This window comes from Manacus candei, unplaced genomic scaffold (genome assembly GCF_025592945.1).
Source record: "Manacus candei isolate 608988 ecotype Guabito, Panama unplaced genomic scaffold, ASM2559294v1 h1tg000058l, whole genome shotgun sequence".
Classification (NCBI taxonomy): domain Eukaryota; kingdom Metazoa; phylum Chordata; class Aves; order Passeriformes; family Pipridae; genus Manacus; species Manacus candei.
Genome location: NW_026138106.1, coordinates 563,388 through 580,072, shown reverse-complemented (window position 1 = coordinate 580,072; position 16,685 = coordinate 563,388). Strand labels below are relative to the sequence as shown.

The window sequence follows — 16,685 nt, the reverse complement described above, 5'->3', positions numbered from 1 at the left end:
TACAAAACTCTGAGCCCCGGGCACTCTGCAGCAGGAAGAAGCTTTGTCACTGATGTAATTTTTAATTCACATTGACATACATACAAATACATAAATGCATGTGCTAAGCCAGGGTGCAAGCCCATGTTTAAGCCTAAACTGACTCTGCACACGAATTTTAATGGGCTCTGGTGCCTCAGAAGGCAGAGGGTCCACACGGCCTCTGACACAGCCCCATCTGCTTCGGGAGCGGGGTGGGCACAAGCTGGGCTGTGCCAATCATCCCCTATCCCAAAATATCATTTAGCTGATGGGTGAGAGAGCTCCAGCTCATTCCTAGAAGGCCTCAGTGCTGTTGGCAGCCCGATCCCAGCAGGCTGCAGATACCTGGGAGATGACTAAGGAGTGTACTTTGTAACGACCCAATTTCTGCCAGATCCGATGGAGAACAGAATCGCTGCTGTTTGCATCGGGACACGGCGTCACATTTCCCCCAGAGGTGGTTTGGGTTGGCTGAGGAAAGCCCCCTTCCCTGTGCAGGGCCACTCTGCCACTTAAACCCTAAGGAAGCCCCTCCACCTGGCGAGATTTACGGCTGCCCAGCCCGGGATGGCAACGCAGCACCCCCCCTTTATTCCACGGGCATCCCCGGCTCTGTTCTCCCCCCCTGGATGGGCAGAGCAGGTGACTCTCAAATCCCAGCACCCGGCAGATGCTTCCGCAGCACCAACTGTTCCGAGCCCCCCGGCCCATCCCCGGCTTTCTTCTCCCCCTCCTTCCCCCCCTCCCACCAATCTCGGCTGCCTGGCACATGCTGCCAGCCCCGCTCCCGCCGGAGCGATATTGTGATGGAAATGAGGGAGGGGACGCGGGGAGAGCCGCGCAGATTTACGGCACTCCCAGGGTTTCCATTAAAATCCTTGACAACTCCTTATTTACGAGCGGCCCGGCAGCTCCTCCAATATCCAGGGCCCGGACCCCATTCACTCCGCTAATGCCGGTGCGGAATAAATGAGGCAGAGGATGGAAACCAGCCCCGTTAGGATAATGGAGGGGGGTAATGGCTGTTTAGAGAAAACAACTGCTGTAATTCTGGGACCCGATCCTGCCACCGCCGCAACAACAACAACGCTTCGATTCTTCGCTGGGGTTTAATTCAGCGCTAAGAGGGCGATAAACGGCAGCCACCGGGTTTCGGGTTGTTCTACCCGCCAAGCACCCTCTGGCTGCACAAGGGCAGGGAGATAAAGGCACTGCCGGACCCCTCGCGGGCAGGAATAGGTCAGGCTGGATCTCCATAAACAACGTGTGCTCACAAAATAATCCAAAAGACCAACCCTCCCCTCGTGCATGGGTGCAATATCTGCATTTTCAGACCAAACCTCCCCTCTTATATAAGTGCAATATCTGCATTTTCAGACCAAACCTCCCCCCTGCACAATTGGAATATCCCCATTTTTAGGTTTCCTGTCAGTGTGTCCTTCCCCAGGTTTTCCTGAGCTGCCCCCCCAAACCAGGCTGGAATTCTGTCCAGCTGCAGGTTTGGAACGTTTTTCCCACCATTCCCTTCTCTGCTCTCTCCCCCTCCCATCATTCCCCTGGCAAACAGGAGCACCTCCACCTGGTAAACACAGGACTCCCAAAATGAGGATTTGGATGATTTTAAACCCCAGATGTGTGTTGTGCTGCTCTGTAGGATTTATTGATTCTGCTGCGCCTTAAAATCCAACTGACCCATTGAGTGCTGAGGACAACCACCCCATCTGTGCTCTCCTCTCCCTCCTTTGTTCACCTCAGGGTGGTTTATTCCCTGGGAGTCACTCCTGAAGGAAGCTGAGCCACCACAGAGCTGTTCCAGCATCCCTTCAGACCCTCTGGCTGTCAGGGCTGAAACAGTTTGTGTTTTACACCCACAGAAATGGATTATTTGGGAGTGACGTGCCCTGGACAGGGACAGATGGATCTAAAATATCCTCTGGGTGACTGGGAGAGAAAACCCAAGAGAAGAACCAACTCCTTGGAAAGGGAAGGAGGAGCAGAAGGAGCTCCCTCAGGCCCAGTGTTTTTTCCTGGATCATAAAATCCCTGAATCATGGAATGGTTTGGGTTGGAAGGGGCTTTAAAATCATCCAGTTCCACCCCCTGCCACGGGCAGGGACACCTTCCACTAGCCCAGGTTGCTCCAAGTCCCTTCCAACCCTGGATATTCCATGAAAATGACGTATATTCCCAGGGATTTTGCCCACAGAGTGTGAGATCTTCCTTTGAGAACCATTCCTGATGAATTCACATTCATTAACCTGTTCAGATGTTCCCTGGTTTGGGGTACAAATGGTGCCAAACCCCCACTGCCCCTCCTGAAAATTTATCTCCAGGTCCTTGTCCAGCACATGCCAATGTAATCCTGGACCTCATCCAAAATATGACTATATCTAATTATCAGCCATTCCAGCTACTTCTCTATTAAACCATAAAACCGAGAGAGGATTGGAACCTCTCCCCATTCCAAAGGCCAAATGCAGTGGTAACATAAATAATGCCGTAAACCGCAGCCAAAATGAAAACTTGCTCAGGAAATATATGATGTCATTTGTGCTCGGGGGTAAATTGGTCCCTGGCTGGCCGGGGTGGGGAAGGTGTGACCCGGCTCAGGCCAGAGGGGATGGATGGCAGTGGGAAATCGGGGTCATTATTGCAGAAAAATGAACGGTAGGGCTCAAAATGCTTCAAAACCCGGCGTCTCTGTGAGATTTATCGCGGTCTGACCCCCTCTGCCGGTCACCTGCCTCTGTCCCAGCGCCGGCAGCTCAACCCCGGCACCGAAATCCACGGAAATGACGGGAAAAGGCCGCTGGAAAACCACAGGGAGCGGCGGGAAAGGGCTGGGGAGGCAGTTCCAGGGCAGGGACAGTGGAACCGGTGGCTCAGGGACACGGAGAGCAGGGAAGGAAGGGAAGAGGGCTCAGAACTGGGCTGAACCAGCAGGGTTTCAGTAAAAACTGCTTTTGTGTCTCTCTAGGTTCGACCTGTCCCGCTGCAAAGCGGCGAAAGGAGGAAAATGGAATTTAGGATGAGGATGTGCAGGAAAATGTTGGGGGGGGGGGAAGTGTTCTCCTGGAAAAATATGGGACAAATGACCCTCATTTTGATTGTTTAATTGTCAAAATGGGGACAGAGCTATGCCAGAAACATTGAGATTTAATATAGTAATAATAATAATAATAATAATAATAATAATAATAATGGCAAAACATGCACAATAGCAAGTATTTTTAAAATAATATTTTATCCTCCCAAGGAGGTTTTCAGGTCTTTCCTCCTGGTCTAGGGAAGGAGGTGTTGACATGCTGGACATTCCTGTGATGGTTGGACTCGATGACCTTAAAGGCCTTTTCCAGCCTTAACAATCCCACGGTTCTGTGAGGGAGGAGTTCATCCAGCTCCAGGTTTTTACATCAGCACCACTGGAGAGGATATAAATAAACAGATCCCAAAGAGCTCGTTTCACTTTCCTGGTTTGTTATCCCACACTCTTCCTTGGCCTTCCTGCCACATTCCCAAGTTGTGAGGATCAACCAGTGCCCTCAGGGGACACCACCAAGTTATTCACAAGTGCTTTTAAGTACTTTGTTATCCAGAAGCTTCAGCAGGTAATTGAAAGGCTGCAAAGAGCTCCCTGAAGAGCCCAGCAATTCCTCCAATTTAATTTATCCCTTCAAGGATGAACAGACACTGAGACATCTTTTTCAAAGGTTATTTTTTTCATACAGCTTTTATTTTTTTTTCCTGGTTATTTCCTGTTACAGGTTGTTAAATAAAGAAAGCTCACCAGTATCAGACATCTCAAGGCAGAAATACTCTGTTTAAATCCAGCCTGATAAAAAGGTTGTGTAGAACTGAAGCAAGGAAACATTTATTGTTACTCTAAATATTTTTAAGCCTCTGTGTAAACTCCTTAGGGTTCTTCTATTGCTTCAGATACCCAGCAGGAAGCACAGTGTGATGCAGCTGGATAATAAACCTTTACCCATCTGTGTTTGCATGGAAAAAAAAGGGCTGTTAATCATAAACTGAAAATGCTGAAGCAGAAATAAAAATAGTCACTGGACAAGGTGTGCACAAAGCATTGGAACGTCCCAAGGCACTTAGTTGTGATTCCCAACGGTTTGGTTTAAGAACAGGCTCTTCTTGGTAAATCAAGAAGGCTCAGAAATACATAAAAATCATCCAGAATCAATGAGGTTCTGCTGAGAGGTCATTTATCCTCAGCCACTGCTCCCCTGTGGGTTCCACGCCACACTGACCTTCCCTGGCCAGAAATTACAGGTTTTCCCCATCCTGGAATGGTGAGGGCAGGATTCCCACCCTCCAACGAGTCATTCTGTCCCCTTTGCTGGAAGAGCAGCCCCAGACTTTGAGTGCAAACAGAAATTCCACCTCTTTATAAATATCTCTCACCTGCTTTGCAGGGTGAAAGAAGATATATTTTTATTTAGGCTTTCCCTTGTTAATTCTGCATTCCAGAAGCTGGAAGTGCGATCCTGAGAGGTTTTATAAAATGCTTCTGGGTCTTTGGTTACCCATCAGAATGCTAAAACAAAGAATAATTACATGGGAGGTGCATCAGCCAAGCACAGAAAACTGCAGTTCTATGTCCCATCACCTGGGTCCCCGTTACTTAGTCAACTAAATTACTAATTTTGGGAGTTGTAAGTTGTTTAAGAAGCAGATAGACTTTGCCCAAGGCAGGGTTTGAGCTTGCTGAGGGTGACTCAGCTGCAGGATGTGGGTGTTTGCCCTGATTCATGTGCTGGCTGGACCAGGGAGCTCAGAGTGACAGTCCCGGGGGAGCTCAGCACGAGTGGAGCCTGCACAGGGATTTTGGGCTGTTCTCACCTATCCTACAGAGAGGCAGGAACTCAGATCTATTCCAGCCTGTGGCAGAGCAGATGGTCCTCAAAGACCTGCTTGTTCTCGAAGCTCTCTGTGCACATGGGGCAGTCCAGGAGGTGACTCCGCACGTGGGCCTCGTACTGGCTGCTCTCCACGTCCCCAGGGAACAGCTCCCCACACAGGGGGCACACCCTCAGAGAGGCCTGAAGGGGAAAAAAACCCAGATAAACTCAGTTTAAAAGTTATATCCAAAGGGAAGCAGCAGGGGGGTTCATCAGACAGGTACCATCACTTCGGGACGAGTGTTTTTTCTGGCCTGTGACGCCCTCGGGTTTTCAAATGTCTCCTTCTCTAAATAGCACTTCAAAGTCAAGAGCCCCTGAGAGGTGCCCTAAGTTTCCATCCCACAGAGCACATGGCCCTGTCTCAATGTGAAATCAGGTATTTAGCAGCTGCAAGCTGCTCGTTCTGACCTTAGGAGCTGCCAAGAGCCAGCCCTTACAAATTAAGGTCAAGGGAGTTTCTTTTCCACAAGACACAGAAATCTCATTATTCTGATGTAATATTACACATATTCATATTCTTCTCATATTACTAATTCTCCATTTTGTTGTCTCCTGCTTTCCCAGGACCAAACCAGTGAGTAGATAATTGGCCACAGAGCTGAGCTTGGAGCTCTTCATTTCCAACCACCGATTCCTGTCCACAAACCACTAATTCCTGTCCACTTTACTTACTTCAGCTCCTGCCCCCAGGTTTCCTCCTGCAGCTGGAAAAAAAGAAAAAGCCCATTTAAGCCACAGCAAAATGATTACCAATGTAATGTGCTGGTAACCAGTAATTCCTGAAACACGAGGATGTGGCTCTGGATCCAAACCTCGATATTTAGGACTCTGGAATCTGGATGGAAGCCACTGGCTGTCTCCCAGCTGAATAAACCAGCTAATAGCTGTCTGTCTTGGCAGAAAAGGCACAGCCTGATCACTTAAGCCCACTTTTAACACCTGGCAGCATTTTGCAGCTGCCAAGTCCTCTGCACACAGCAGAGGTGCTGCTGGAAATGGCTTTTCTGCAGCCCTCAGCCGGACAGGGAGGGCAGTTTGCTGGGGTTTAACTGCCACAGATTGGTGGTTTCAGCCAGAATGCCAAGGAATCTCACCACTGTACGGATTTCCAAAGAGGAGGTCTCCTGCTCCAGGGGCTGGAGCTGCAGCTGGAGCTCGGGGAAGGGCAGAGAGCTCGGTGGCCTGCGAGAGGTGCCTGAGGAGAGCGCTGTTCTCAGCCCGCAGCTTCTGCACAGGGACACAGGACACTGTCAGCTCTCAGGGAAAAAAGGCCTGGTTTGCCCCAGCACAGCCCCTCTGGCACGAGAACCTCAGTTCCCTGAAGTGTGAGGGAGCTCAGTGTGGGTCCTGCTGAGCAAAGGGGAGGTGAGGAGGGGAAGGGTCAGCAGGGACAGGACCCGGGGAACGGCTCCACTCCGACTGAGGGCAGGGTCAGCTGGGATACTGGGGGGAAATCCCACCCTGGGAGGGTGGGCAGGGGCTGGGATGGATTTCCCAGGGAAGCTGTGGTTGCCCCTGGATCCCTGGAAGTGTCCAGGGCCAGGTTGGACAGGGCTTGGAGTAACCTGGGAGAGTGGAAGGTGTCCCTGCCCAAGGTGTCCCTGTCCCTGCCCAAGGGACTGGCTGAGTTTAAAGTCCCTTCCAACCCAAACCATTCCATAATTCCACCTATTCTGTGGCCTCACAAAGGCAGAGGGGATGATCACAGCAGAGCAACACACTCTAAAAGACAGAAGACTGTCCTGAAGTCACTCAGAGTGAGGAACAAAACTGGGCAGCCCTTGCTTAGCCTGGACTAAAGGCCATGTCCCTTTAAAGGAGCAACTCCACTCATTCCAGAGGCATCAGAACTCAACAAACCTCAGGAGATTTTAAACATCCCTCGTTATTGGGGCTAAAGCAGCCTGTGGGGTGGGGAGGAAGAGTGTGGGCACACAGGCAGCTGGGGGTGCTGCAGCAGCCTGGCTGGGGTGATGGTCAGTGTTTGAGGGTTAATGGAACTGGACACCAGGCTGGGAGAGCAGTGTCACCTTCCCCTCAGGAGGGAGGTGAGGGAGCTGTGCCAAGCTCTCACCTGACTTTCCTCATCAGCTTCATCCTTCTCTGCCTGCAGGACCTGAAACAAGTGTTTCTGCTCCTCCAGCTCTTTCATCAGGTCGTGTTGCTGCGGAAGGGAAGGGGTTGGTAAATCAGGGGGAAATGGCAAATCCAAGGGTGGCAGCCCCAAGCTGGAGCTGTCACACACTTGCTGCCTCAGGCTGCATTTATTACCCACAAATAACCTTCCCCTTTCAGTGGGGGTGTTTCCATCCCAGAGTTTGTCCCTCGGGATATCTCCATGTCACCACTCACTTGTTCTCAGGTGACACAGGAAGGGGAAGCAGACAGGTCAGACAGAGAGGGGAGGATGAAGAAAAGGAACCCAAACTGCTGAGAAATCCACCCTGGCAGGCAGGAGCTACCCCAGCCTGCAGGATTCCTGGAGCTGTGAGACCTCCACGGACAGCCAGGACATCCTGAGGAATTCTCTTCAGCTGACTCTTGAATTAAACCAGCAAAGGAGTATTCAGGGGCTCTGCAGTCACTCCCAAAGCATCCCTGTGAGAATCCCAGGCATTTGGCATCCCAGCAGAGGTAATCACATCACCTATTTTAGGCATTTGGCTCTCGGTGCCAAAATTAGAGGGGAGCCTCCAAAACTTCCTGAGGAGCACAGGGGGAGAGAGAAGCACCTCGGGAAGGTCACTCGGGACACCAGGCTGGAGGGGATGTGGGCTTTGCAAAGGTGGGTTTTTTTGGGAAAGAAATGCCAGGCATGGGTTTTTCTTTGGGAAAGGAATGCCACAGGACGCTGCCCTTTGCCTTTGGATCCTTCCCATTCCTCCCAGGAGTGTCAGGGGGGGCTGGAGGGGCAGAGCCTCAAACTGCACAGTGGGAACTTCGTGTTCTTTGTGGCTCATCTTGGTGCCCTCTGAGCAGGTGGCATCTGTTCTGGTGATTATTAAATGGCAATTTTGGGATGTTAGAGGTGAGAAAGAGACAAAAAGAGAAGGGTAAAGGGAAGGGGAAGGGGAGAGAAGGAGAGAGAAGGGGAGACCAGCAGGGCTATCAATGCACACCAATTACTGGCCAGCCTCCTGTGGGAGGCAAAAGGCACAGAACCTGGGGCAGATTTAGGGTAACTTCTTTTAGTTACCCCTAAATCCGAGTCCTGAAACAATTTTGCTTTGATGCAACAATTCTGCAACACTCTATCCAGCAAATATCAACCCCAAAGTGCCCCAGGGCTCCCTCCACCCCTGGAGCTGGCTCAGGATGCACCGAGGCAGAGCCCGAATCTTCCTTGTGCAGAGGACCAGAATCACAGTGTGCTTGGAGAAAAGGTTTCTTCCCAAACTAAACCCTGTGTGGGTGGTATTCTTATGTATCATCAAAGCACCTGTGGGCTGTGAGGGTCTGGGGGATTGTGTGTGCACAGAACACACGCCCACAGGCACTTTTAATCCTGGAATTCCTCGGATTCTCCTCAGGCTGAGCAATATTTACACCTGCTCTCTGCCACAGCCCCTCCACCTGTGCTCCCTGGGGCACTGAGATGGTCAGGAAAGGCTCTACCTTTGAGCTGGGCTTTACCTTTGAGCTGGGCTTTACCTGCTGGGCCGTGCTCAGGCGTAGCTGCTGATTCTCCTCCTTTAAGGTTTCCAGCTGCTTTGTCTTGTCCTGGTCCACGTGAGACAAGTTTTCCACTTCCTTCTCATAGTTCAACACTTGGGACTGAGGAAAAAAGATTTGTTTGCCCACCTGACCTCTGAGGAGCTTCCTAAGTTTTGACATGACATTTTTGGTTTGGGGAGTCGGGGAACAAATTAAAAACAGAGACTCCACAGCCAGAGGGTTTATCCCATTGTTCTGGGTCTCCCATGTCCCAGTCCAAACTAGTTTTAGAATACATTCTCCCAGCCTTGTTTTCACCCAAGACCTGAACACAACTTCAGGCTGTTTTTCCAAACAGGAATGTTTTCTGCCTGGACCCTCGGCTGGCAGGAGGGAAACAACACTCTGGGCTTGGTCACTTGATGAACACGGAAAGGGGGTGTTTTAGGGAATAAAATCCTACAGTTTCTCTCAGCACATCCCCCTCCACCCTCCCTTAGAACAGATTTCTGGAGGTTCAGTCCCATTGAGGGTTGACATTTTCCTCAGGAACTCGTGTCAGCAAAAAGGAAGCTCCTGCCCTGGCTCAGGAGCCCTCAGCTGTGGCAGGAGGGAGGGGATTCCAGCAGGGACAGCCCAGAGGAGCAGGAGGGGTTGGTACCTGCAGCTGGTCCATGTGATCCAGGGCAGTTCTCAGCCTGGTTTCCAGGCGCTCCTTCTCCGAGGTCACGCTCTGGATCTGCTCTTTGAGTCTGCCCAGGACAGAGCAAAACACACCACAGGCTTTCTCAGGAGGGAACTGAGCTGGGAAATCCTGCCTGGAAACCAGCTGTAAATGCACTTACTGCTGCAGCTCTGCCCCTGTGCAGTCACCCTGCTCCTTCAGGTGCTTATTCTCCACTTTCAGGGAGTTCAGCTCCAGCTCCAGTTTCTCTGTGTTGCTCCTTAAAGACTCCAAACTTTTCTGCAGCTCCTGAAAAATCCCAGGGAGGTTGACAGGAGGGAAAGGGGACCCAAGCAACAATCCTGCTCTGCACTGGCCCTGCAAAGCCCCTCCAATGCAGCAGTGCCAGGCAGCTCATGTAAGGGGGAAAATCCCTCCTTTGCATCCTCTTTCAGACCCTTTTAATTTGTATTAAGCCCTGAGCAAAAGTGAAGGAGGAAAAGATAATTGCCACGTGATTTTTCAGCCTACAAAGCATTGTTGAACACTCTCCTTCCTTCCCATATGTTCCCAGCTCCTGGGTGTGCAGATGCCTCTTTTCACCATCATTGTTTTTATCACAGTTGTGTGATTTGGTGAAGGATTAAACAGATAACATGGGGAGAAAACCCTTCCAGCTTTCTCCTGGAAGCACTCAGTGGGACAAGACTCCACTCAGTTCCTCGTCATCTTTCACACTTAAGGCTTCTGCCCTAACACATTAACTTTTTGGTTCACCTGTGTCTTCTTGAGCTCCTCCTGCAGCTCCAGGTTCTGCTGCTGGAGGTTTGCACAGCTCGCCTTCAGCTCCTGGTTTTCCTGACGCAGGTTTTTGTTCTGCAGCTCGATCTCCTCCACCTCCCCCTGGCAGGAGACACAGTTGTTTGGTCACAGCAGAAAAGCCACACGTTCCAGAGGGCACAGCAGGGAGTGGAGAGCAGGGAAAGCTGAGCTGGGCAGAGGGAACGGCGTGTGCTGCCCTGACCTGAGCTCTCCTCACCCCCACCCAGAGCTGCCCAGGACCCAGTTCCTGGACACTGAGCACACCCTGAGCTCTGGGGATGCTCAGAGCCTTCTGTGGCTGCAGAGGGCAGAGCTTTGGGGCTGTCTGGCTGGTCAGGGCTCTGTGTGCAGTGCAGTCAGGAACCAAAGGGCTGCACACAAGACACTGAAATATTGTGATTGGCTTCACAGCCCCTCAGGCATCAGAATCGGGGAATCAGGAGGAGCTGGGCTGGAAGGACCTTAAAGCCCATCCAGTCCCACCCCCTGGTTGCTCCAAGCCCTGTCCAACCTGGCCTTGGACACTTCCAGGGCTGGGGCAGCCCAGTTGCTCTGGGCAGGCTGTGCCAGGGCCCCCTCACAGCAAAGAATTTCTCCCTCACGACTCATCCAGACCCCCCCTCTGTCACTTTGAAGCTGTTCCTGCCTGTCCATTCCCATTCTTGTCCATGTGCCCGCCCTTTACTCCCCTCTGTTGGCAGGCTGGTCCCATGCAAACCCCATTTTCATTCCAAAACACCCAAAATGCCCCGAAAGGCTCAGTCCTGAGTCCCTGGAGCTCAGGATTCAGGTGGCAAACGGCAGGAGGAGAAACAAAGGCTCAGATTTGTGTGACTGCTGAGCAGCAAAGCCAAGAACAGAATCCAAGTCTGCTGAGCTGCAGCTTGGCATGGGGGCTATGGGATGTTAAGCATGGGTCAATAAAAGCTGAGGCAGTGAAAAGCAGGGGAGAGAGGACACAGACCTGTGTGGTGACCACCAGGATGTCATCCTCAGCCTCTGCCCGGAACTGGAAAGGGACACTGGCCCCCCTGACCATCCCATCCTGGTCCACGTAGCAGAACTGGTAGTACTCATCATCTTTGGGCAGGTAGTAGGCTTCAGACAAACACAACAGCCTCGTCACACACAGCTTTTAATTGTTCAGGCCTCTTAATTACAGCACAGAAAGTGAGAGGCTTGGGAAGCTCCCACATCCCAGCTCAGTAATTCCTGCACTGTCAGCAATTCCTCGTGCCAGGGGCAACAGCACAAACATCACCCAGCCAGGAGGGTGGAACTCAGCAGATTCAAGGTTTTATGATTTATGAGGGGATTTGAAAGAAGGCTCCCAAACCACAGTCCCCCAGCTCTCCTGGAATTCCAAATGCTGTGTTTACTGGTGGCAGCAAAGGGCACACACACATTCCCAGAGGGACCCAGGCTCCCAGCTCACCTTTGAACTGGATCTTCTGCTGCACAGCAGTGTCCCCGTGGCCAGCAGCAGGCAGGGGGGCCCACATGAAGGTGTAATATTCCCGGGTTGTTTTCCACCCCACCTGCAACAGGAAAACTGTCACGTGGCATCCCTCGGGTTTATCCCATGGAAATGGGGCTTTACTTCCACGTGGATCAGCTACTGGGAGGCTTTTTGCCTGGATATCCTGATTTTTAAGGGTTGTGGTCTGTGCATGAAAGGTTAATCATGGAATCACAGAACAGTTTGGGTTGGGAGGACCTTAAAGATCATCTCGTTCCAAACAGGAATGAATTCCATGGGCAGGGACACTTTCCACTGTCCCAGGTTGCTCCAACCTGGCCTTGGACACTTGATCTGAGTGGCTGATTAGCCCTGAACCTGTTCAGGTCACACTTTGTCCCTTGGCACGACAAAGATACTCCATCACACAGAGTTATTAATGAAAAAAATCCCCCACCCTTGTCGTGACAAAGTCCAAGCTCTTTGTTCCTGCCTCCTGCTCCTTCCCCATGCCCAGCACACTTCTTCTCCCAGCACACCCCTTGTCCCAGCACACCCCTTGTCCCAGCACACCCCTTCTCCCAGCACACCCCATGCCCAGCACACCCCATGCCCAGCACACCCCTTCTCCCAGCACACCCCATGCCCAGCACACCCCATACCCAGCACACCCCATACCCAGCACACCCCATGCCCAGCACACCCCTTCTCCCAGCACACCCCTTCTCCCAGCACACCCCTTCTCCCAGCACACCCCATGCCCAGCACACCCCATGCCCAGCACACCCCATGCCCAGCACCCACTCACCCTGAAGATGCCCACCCAGTCCTTTGCACGGGCAGTGATGTTCTGGGTGAGGGTGTAGTGACAGGTCACGTCTCCTCCAGGGACATAAAACTTCTCCACGTGGTTGAAAAGCACGTGGGAGAAGTGGCAGCTGTCCAGGAGCACGGCAGAGGTGGGAGGGTCGTCACAGGAATCCTCCATGGTGGGAGGCTGGGAGAGGGAGGGATGGGGGGTTATTTCACCCCTCTGGCTGTGCCCATGGAGGGAGTGAGGAGGTGTGGGATGGGAATGACCCAGCTGAGCTCCAACCCCCCCTCAGCACACACAGGGGCTGCTCAGCAAGGCACAGGAGCTCAGTGGTGTCCCTGCCACCCTGGGACGCCCGGGGCAGCTGGCAGGTCCCTCAGCAGACATGGGGAGGACTCTTCCTCCTGCTCACTGCTCCCAGGCTGCCAGAGTGGCACAGCAGCCCCTCTGCTGCGTGGGAGCCCAGGGAGCAGAGCCCAGGAGTGTCCTACAGACCTTCTGACTGTCCCACAGACCCCCTGACTGTCCTACAGACACACTGAATGTCCTACAGACCCCCTGACTGTCCTACAGACCCCCTGAGCTTCCTACAGATTGCAATATTTCATCCTCATGCAGTCCCAGCCCCACCACACTCCACCTTTACCTCCACTCAGCAGCCTCCCCATCTTCTGCACTCAAATCCATAGAATCATAGAATAAAATATCCTGAGTGGGAAAGGACCCACCAGGATCATCCAGTCCAGCCCCTGGCCCTGCCCAGGACACCCCAACAATCCCACCCTGTCCCTCAGAGCATTGTCCAAACCCTCCTGGAGCTCTGGCAGCCTTGGGGCCGTGCCCACTGCCCTGGGGAGCCTGGGCAGTGCCAACCACCCTCTGGGGGAAGAACCTTTCCCAAAATCCATCCCAACCCTCCCCTGGCACAGCTCCAGCCCTTCCCTGGGTGCTGTCCCTGCTCACCCAGAGCAGAGGTGGGAGCAGCCCTCCCTGAGGAAGCTGCAGACCCTGAGGAGTCTCCCCTCAGTCTCTTCTCCAGCTGCACAAACCAAGTGCCCTCAGCCTCAGCTTCCCCTCCAGACCCTTCCCCACCCTTCGGATGCTCTCCAACCCGACGACTCGACCTCCCAACACCTCCCCTGCCACCTTCAGCGTCCTGGCTCCGAGAGGGAAGAGGTACCTGGCTGAGCTCTGCTCCCATGGGAGGAGGTGCTGGCTGGGCAGGCCCTGGGGGCTGTGTGTCCCAGGGCTGTGTGTCCTAGGGCTGTGTGTCCTAGGGCTGTGTGTCCCCAGCCCGTGTCCCAGAGCTCTGTGTCCCCAGCCTGTGTCCCCAGCCCATGTCCCAGGGCTGTTATAGCCTCCCTGCACGTGACAGCAGAGCTGGAGCTGCAAGATGACTCCAGCACTGAGAGGGACCCGCTGTGTGACAGCAGGGTCAGCAAACAGCAGCAGAGCTCCTGGAGTTCCCCACGTGGAAAATTTCCCGGCCTGTCCTGACCTGACGAACCCCCCGATGCAAATGTGACGTGGGGGCATCGGTCCAAGGGGGATCCGAGCTGCCAGGCTGGGCACAGGCTCCAAATCACCCTCCTGGCTGCCCTGGCAGCCCGTCAAGGGGCTGGGAAAACCCTGCCGCCAATCCCGGAAAATGCCATCCCAGGAATCCCGAGCAGGAGCTCCTGAGCTGATCTCAGGGATAAGGAATGACCTCAGAACAGAGGGAAAGTTCATTGTGAGCAACCATCCCACCGGTCAGGGACAGTCATCCCACTGCAGCACACAGAACAAAAATATCCTGAGTTGGGAGGGACCCACCAGGACCATCCAGCCCAACCCCTGGTCCTGCCCAGGACACCCCAACAATCCCACCCTGTCCCTGAGAGCGTTGTCCAAACCCTCCTGGAGCTCTGGCAGCCTTGGGGCTGTGCCCACTGCCCTGGGGAGCCTGGGCAGTGCCAACCACCCTCTGGGGGAAGAACCTTTTCCCTGAGATCCAACCTGACCCTCCCTGGCACAGCTCCAGCTGGGTTTCAGGTCACCTCCAATCCAGAAATTTCCCATGGAAATGAACTCCCTGGAACCCTGCTGGGTTTTTTATGGCATCACCCAGGAGATTGTCTCTATTCTGTGCCAAATACCCTGAAAAACAGGCCGAAGTTCAGGTTGGGATTGCAGGGATGTGCTCGGAAAAGAAAATGTACCCACGGCTGGAAGGAGCAGCAAACACTGCACTGACACAGGCTGCCCTAAGGATGGGAATTCCTCCTGCTGGGAGCAGAGGGCAGGGCAGATCCTGGCCAGGGACATGGGAGGATCCCCTGGGCCATCCGGGGCTGCACTTTCACTTTGAGTTACCTCAGGAAAGGGTAGGACAGGGCTTGTGATTCGTCCAAGCCTCAGCTTTATCCGGCTGATGTCAACCCTCCCTGCCCTGCTGTGCCTTGTGATCCGCAGTTCCTGAACACCTTGAACTTCCTGAGAGCCGCCAGAGAGAAAAAAAAACAAACAAAAATAAAACCGAAAATAAATGTCAGAACGGCACCTTAATGGTGTTATTGCATCGCTCTGGGACGGCACGGGAGCCCTCCCTGCCAAAAGCAACTCGCAAAGAAAACAGAAGAGTCGCTGTTTGGATGCAGGAAAACGATTTCAACGAAAAAAAAAAAAAGTTGGTTTTGGTGAAAACAGTTGTGATCCTGAAGGAAACAAAGGCAGAGGAATGTGCTGCTGGCAGCTCATTCCCAGGAAAAGCCGGCAGGAAACGGAGCAGGGAGGGCTTTTAATCGTCGTTACGGAACAGCTCGGGGGTTATGGGGGTGGCAGGAGCCCCCCGAGGGAGCGGGACACAGCTCGGGAGGTATCGGGGTGGCAGGAGCCCCCCGAGGGAGCGGGACACAGCTCGGGGGTTATGGGGGTGGCAGGAGCCCCCCGAGGGAGCGGGACACAGCTCGGGGGCAGCGCCGCTCCCACCCCGGGGACGAGGCACCGCCGCATCTCACCGGAGAGGAAAAACGCCGCGTTCCCCGGTCCAGCCTCCCCCCGGGGGCTCCCCGGGCGTTTTCCTTCTCTCGCGCTGGTTTTATTATCCTGCAGCGTCCCCAGGACGTGGAAACCCGGGGGATTTCCCCTTCTCAACGGGACCGACTTCCAGCCGCGCTCGGGCACCGGGACAGCGGCTCCGGTCCCCGGGGACATCGCCGGGGGTCCCGCTGGATGGGGGGGAGCGAACCGGGGATGTTCCCCCCGCCCCCGGCCCAGACCCCCCCCCGGGAAACGAAAGCGAAAGTGTGGCTGTCCCCTCGCCGCGGGGCAGCCCCGGCCAGCCCCGACATCCCGAGGGACATCCCGAGGGACATCCCGCCATGGGGACACGGGACCCGCCGCCTCCTCCCCCCGCCCCACTCACCGGCGGCGCGGCTGGAACACGGGAACCGAACGGGGCTGCGAGGGGCAGGCGGAAGATCGGGAATAGGTGGAGCCCCCGGGACACCCCGCCCGGGATACCCGGGCCGGTCCCACCCCTGGGCGGTCCCGCCGCGCTGCTGGGACTCGTAGTTCGGAGCGAGGGACCGGGACATCCCGGGAACCAGGACACCTCGGGGCGGGGATGCTCCGGTGACCAGGACATCCCGGGAACCAGGACACCTCGGGGCAGGGATGCTCCGGTGACCAGGACATCCCTGGGACCGGGACAACACGGGGACCGGGACACCCTCAGGATGGAGAAAACCGGGGAGCCGGGATGCTCTGGTGATCAGGACATCCCTGGGACCGGGACACCCCAGAGACCAAGACATCCCGGTAACGGGACACCCCTGGGACATCCTGGTGATCAGGACACCCCGGGGGCAGAATCACAGAATGTTAAGGCGTTGGAAGGACCTCGAAGACGATCTCGTCCCACCAGAGCAGAGCAGAGGGGGAGAATCCCCTCCTTGGACCTGCTGGCCACGCTCCTTCGGATGCAGCCCAGGATTCAGTTGGTCTCTGGGCTGTGAGCTGGGTCATGGAATCACAGAGTCACCGAGGCTGGAAAAGCCCTCTGAGATCATCGAGGCCACCCTGTGCCCGATCCCCACCTTGTCCCCCAGCCAATATTGTCCTCAGACAATATTTTATGATTCTGATGATTATTATTTATTTTTTTGGCGCCTCGTGGCTGGGGGGTTCACTTATTTGTTATACAGCGACCAGCTGTGTCTTCAGTATCAATGTATGGAGGGGTTTGTTGGAAGCGCAATTACACCGCGAAGAGTAACTGAACAACATTAAAAAATAAGGAAAAACCTCTATTTTTTTTTCCCCTTAGTGTTGATGGATAACCAATAGGTCGAA

At 54.0% G+C, this 16,685-nt stretch overlaps 1 protein-coding gene across 3 annotated transcripts; it reads right to left on the bottom strand.

Annotated features, from left to right (window-relative positions):
- Window positions 1–3,732: 3,732 nt before the first annotated feature.
- CALCOCO2 (calcium binding and coiled-coil domain 2) lies at window positions 3,733–15,861 on the bottom strand. 3 transcript variants are annotated; one of them, XM_051803614.1, is made up of 13 exons: window positions 15,757–15,861; window positions 14,706–14,825; window positions 12,345–12,533; window positions 11,513–11,615; window positions 11,042–11,175; window positions 10,033–10,158; window positions 9,437–9,564; window positions 9,253–9,343; window positions 8,589–8,711; window positions 7,012–7,101; window positions 6,032–6,164; window positions 5,610–5,641; window positions 3,733–5,075 (listed from the first exon to the last, which is right to left on the bottom strand). In XM_051803614.1, exons 3-13 carry the CDS (start codon window positions 12,522–12,524, stop codon window positions 4,905–4,907), a joined length of 1,311 nt encoding a protein of 436 aa, XP_051659574.1. In that variant the 5' UTR covers window positions 12,525–12,533; window positions 14,706–14,825; window positions 15,757–15,861; the 3' UTR covers window positions 3,733–4,904. The 3 variants fall into 3 exon arrangements, with proteins under 3 accessions (XP_051659574.1, XP_051659573.1, XP_051659572.1); XM_051803613.1 differs by lacking the exons at window positions 14,706–14,825; window positions 15,757–15,861 and adding exons at window positions 13,531–13,590; window positions 13,623–13,649 and having other exon boundaries at window positions 5,610–5,635; XM_051803612.1 differs by lacking the exons at window positions 14,706–14,825; window positions 15,757–15,861 and adding exons at window positions 13,531–13,590; window positions 13,623–13,648.
- Window positions 15,862–16,685: the final 824 nt, after the last annotated feature.

Coding starts and splice junctions, on each gene's coding strand:
- CALCOCO2 (XM_051803612.1), bottom strand. CDS start 13,551: ATGGGAGCAGAGCTCAGCCAG. Junction 8,712..9,252: donor ATCACATGGACCAGCTGCAG/GTACCAACCCCT, acceptor TTTTTTCCTCAG/TCCCAAGTGTTGAACTATGA. Junction 6,165..7,011: donor AAGCTGATGAGGAAAGTCAG/GTGAGAGCTTGG, acceptor GTCCCTGTGCAG/AAGCTGCGGGCTGAGAACAG.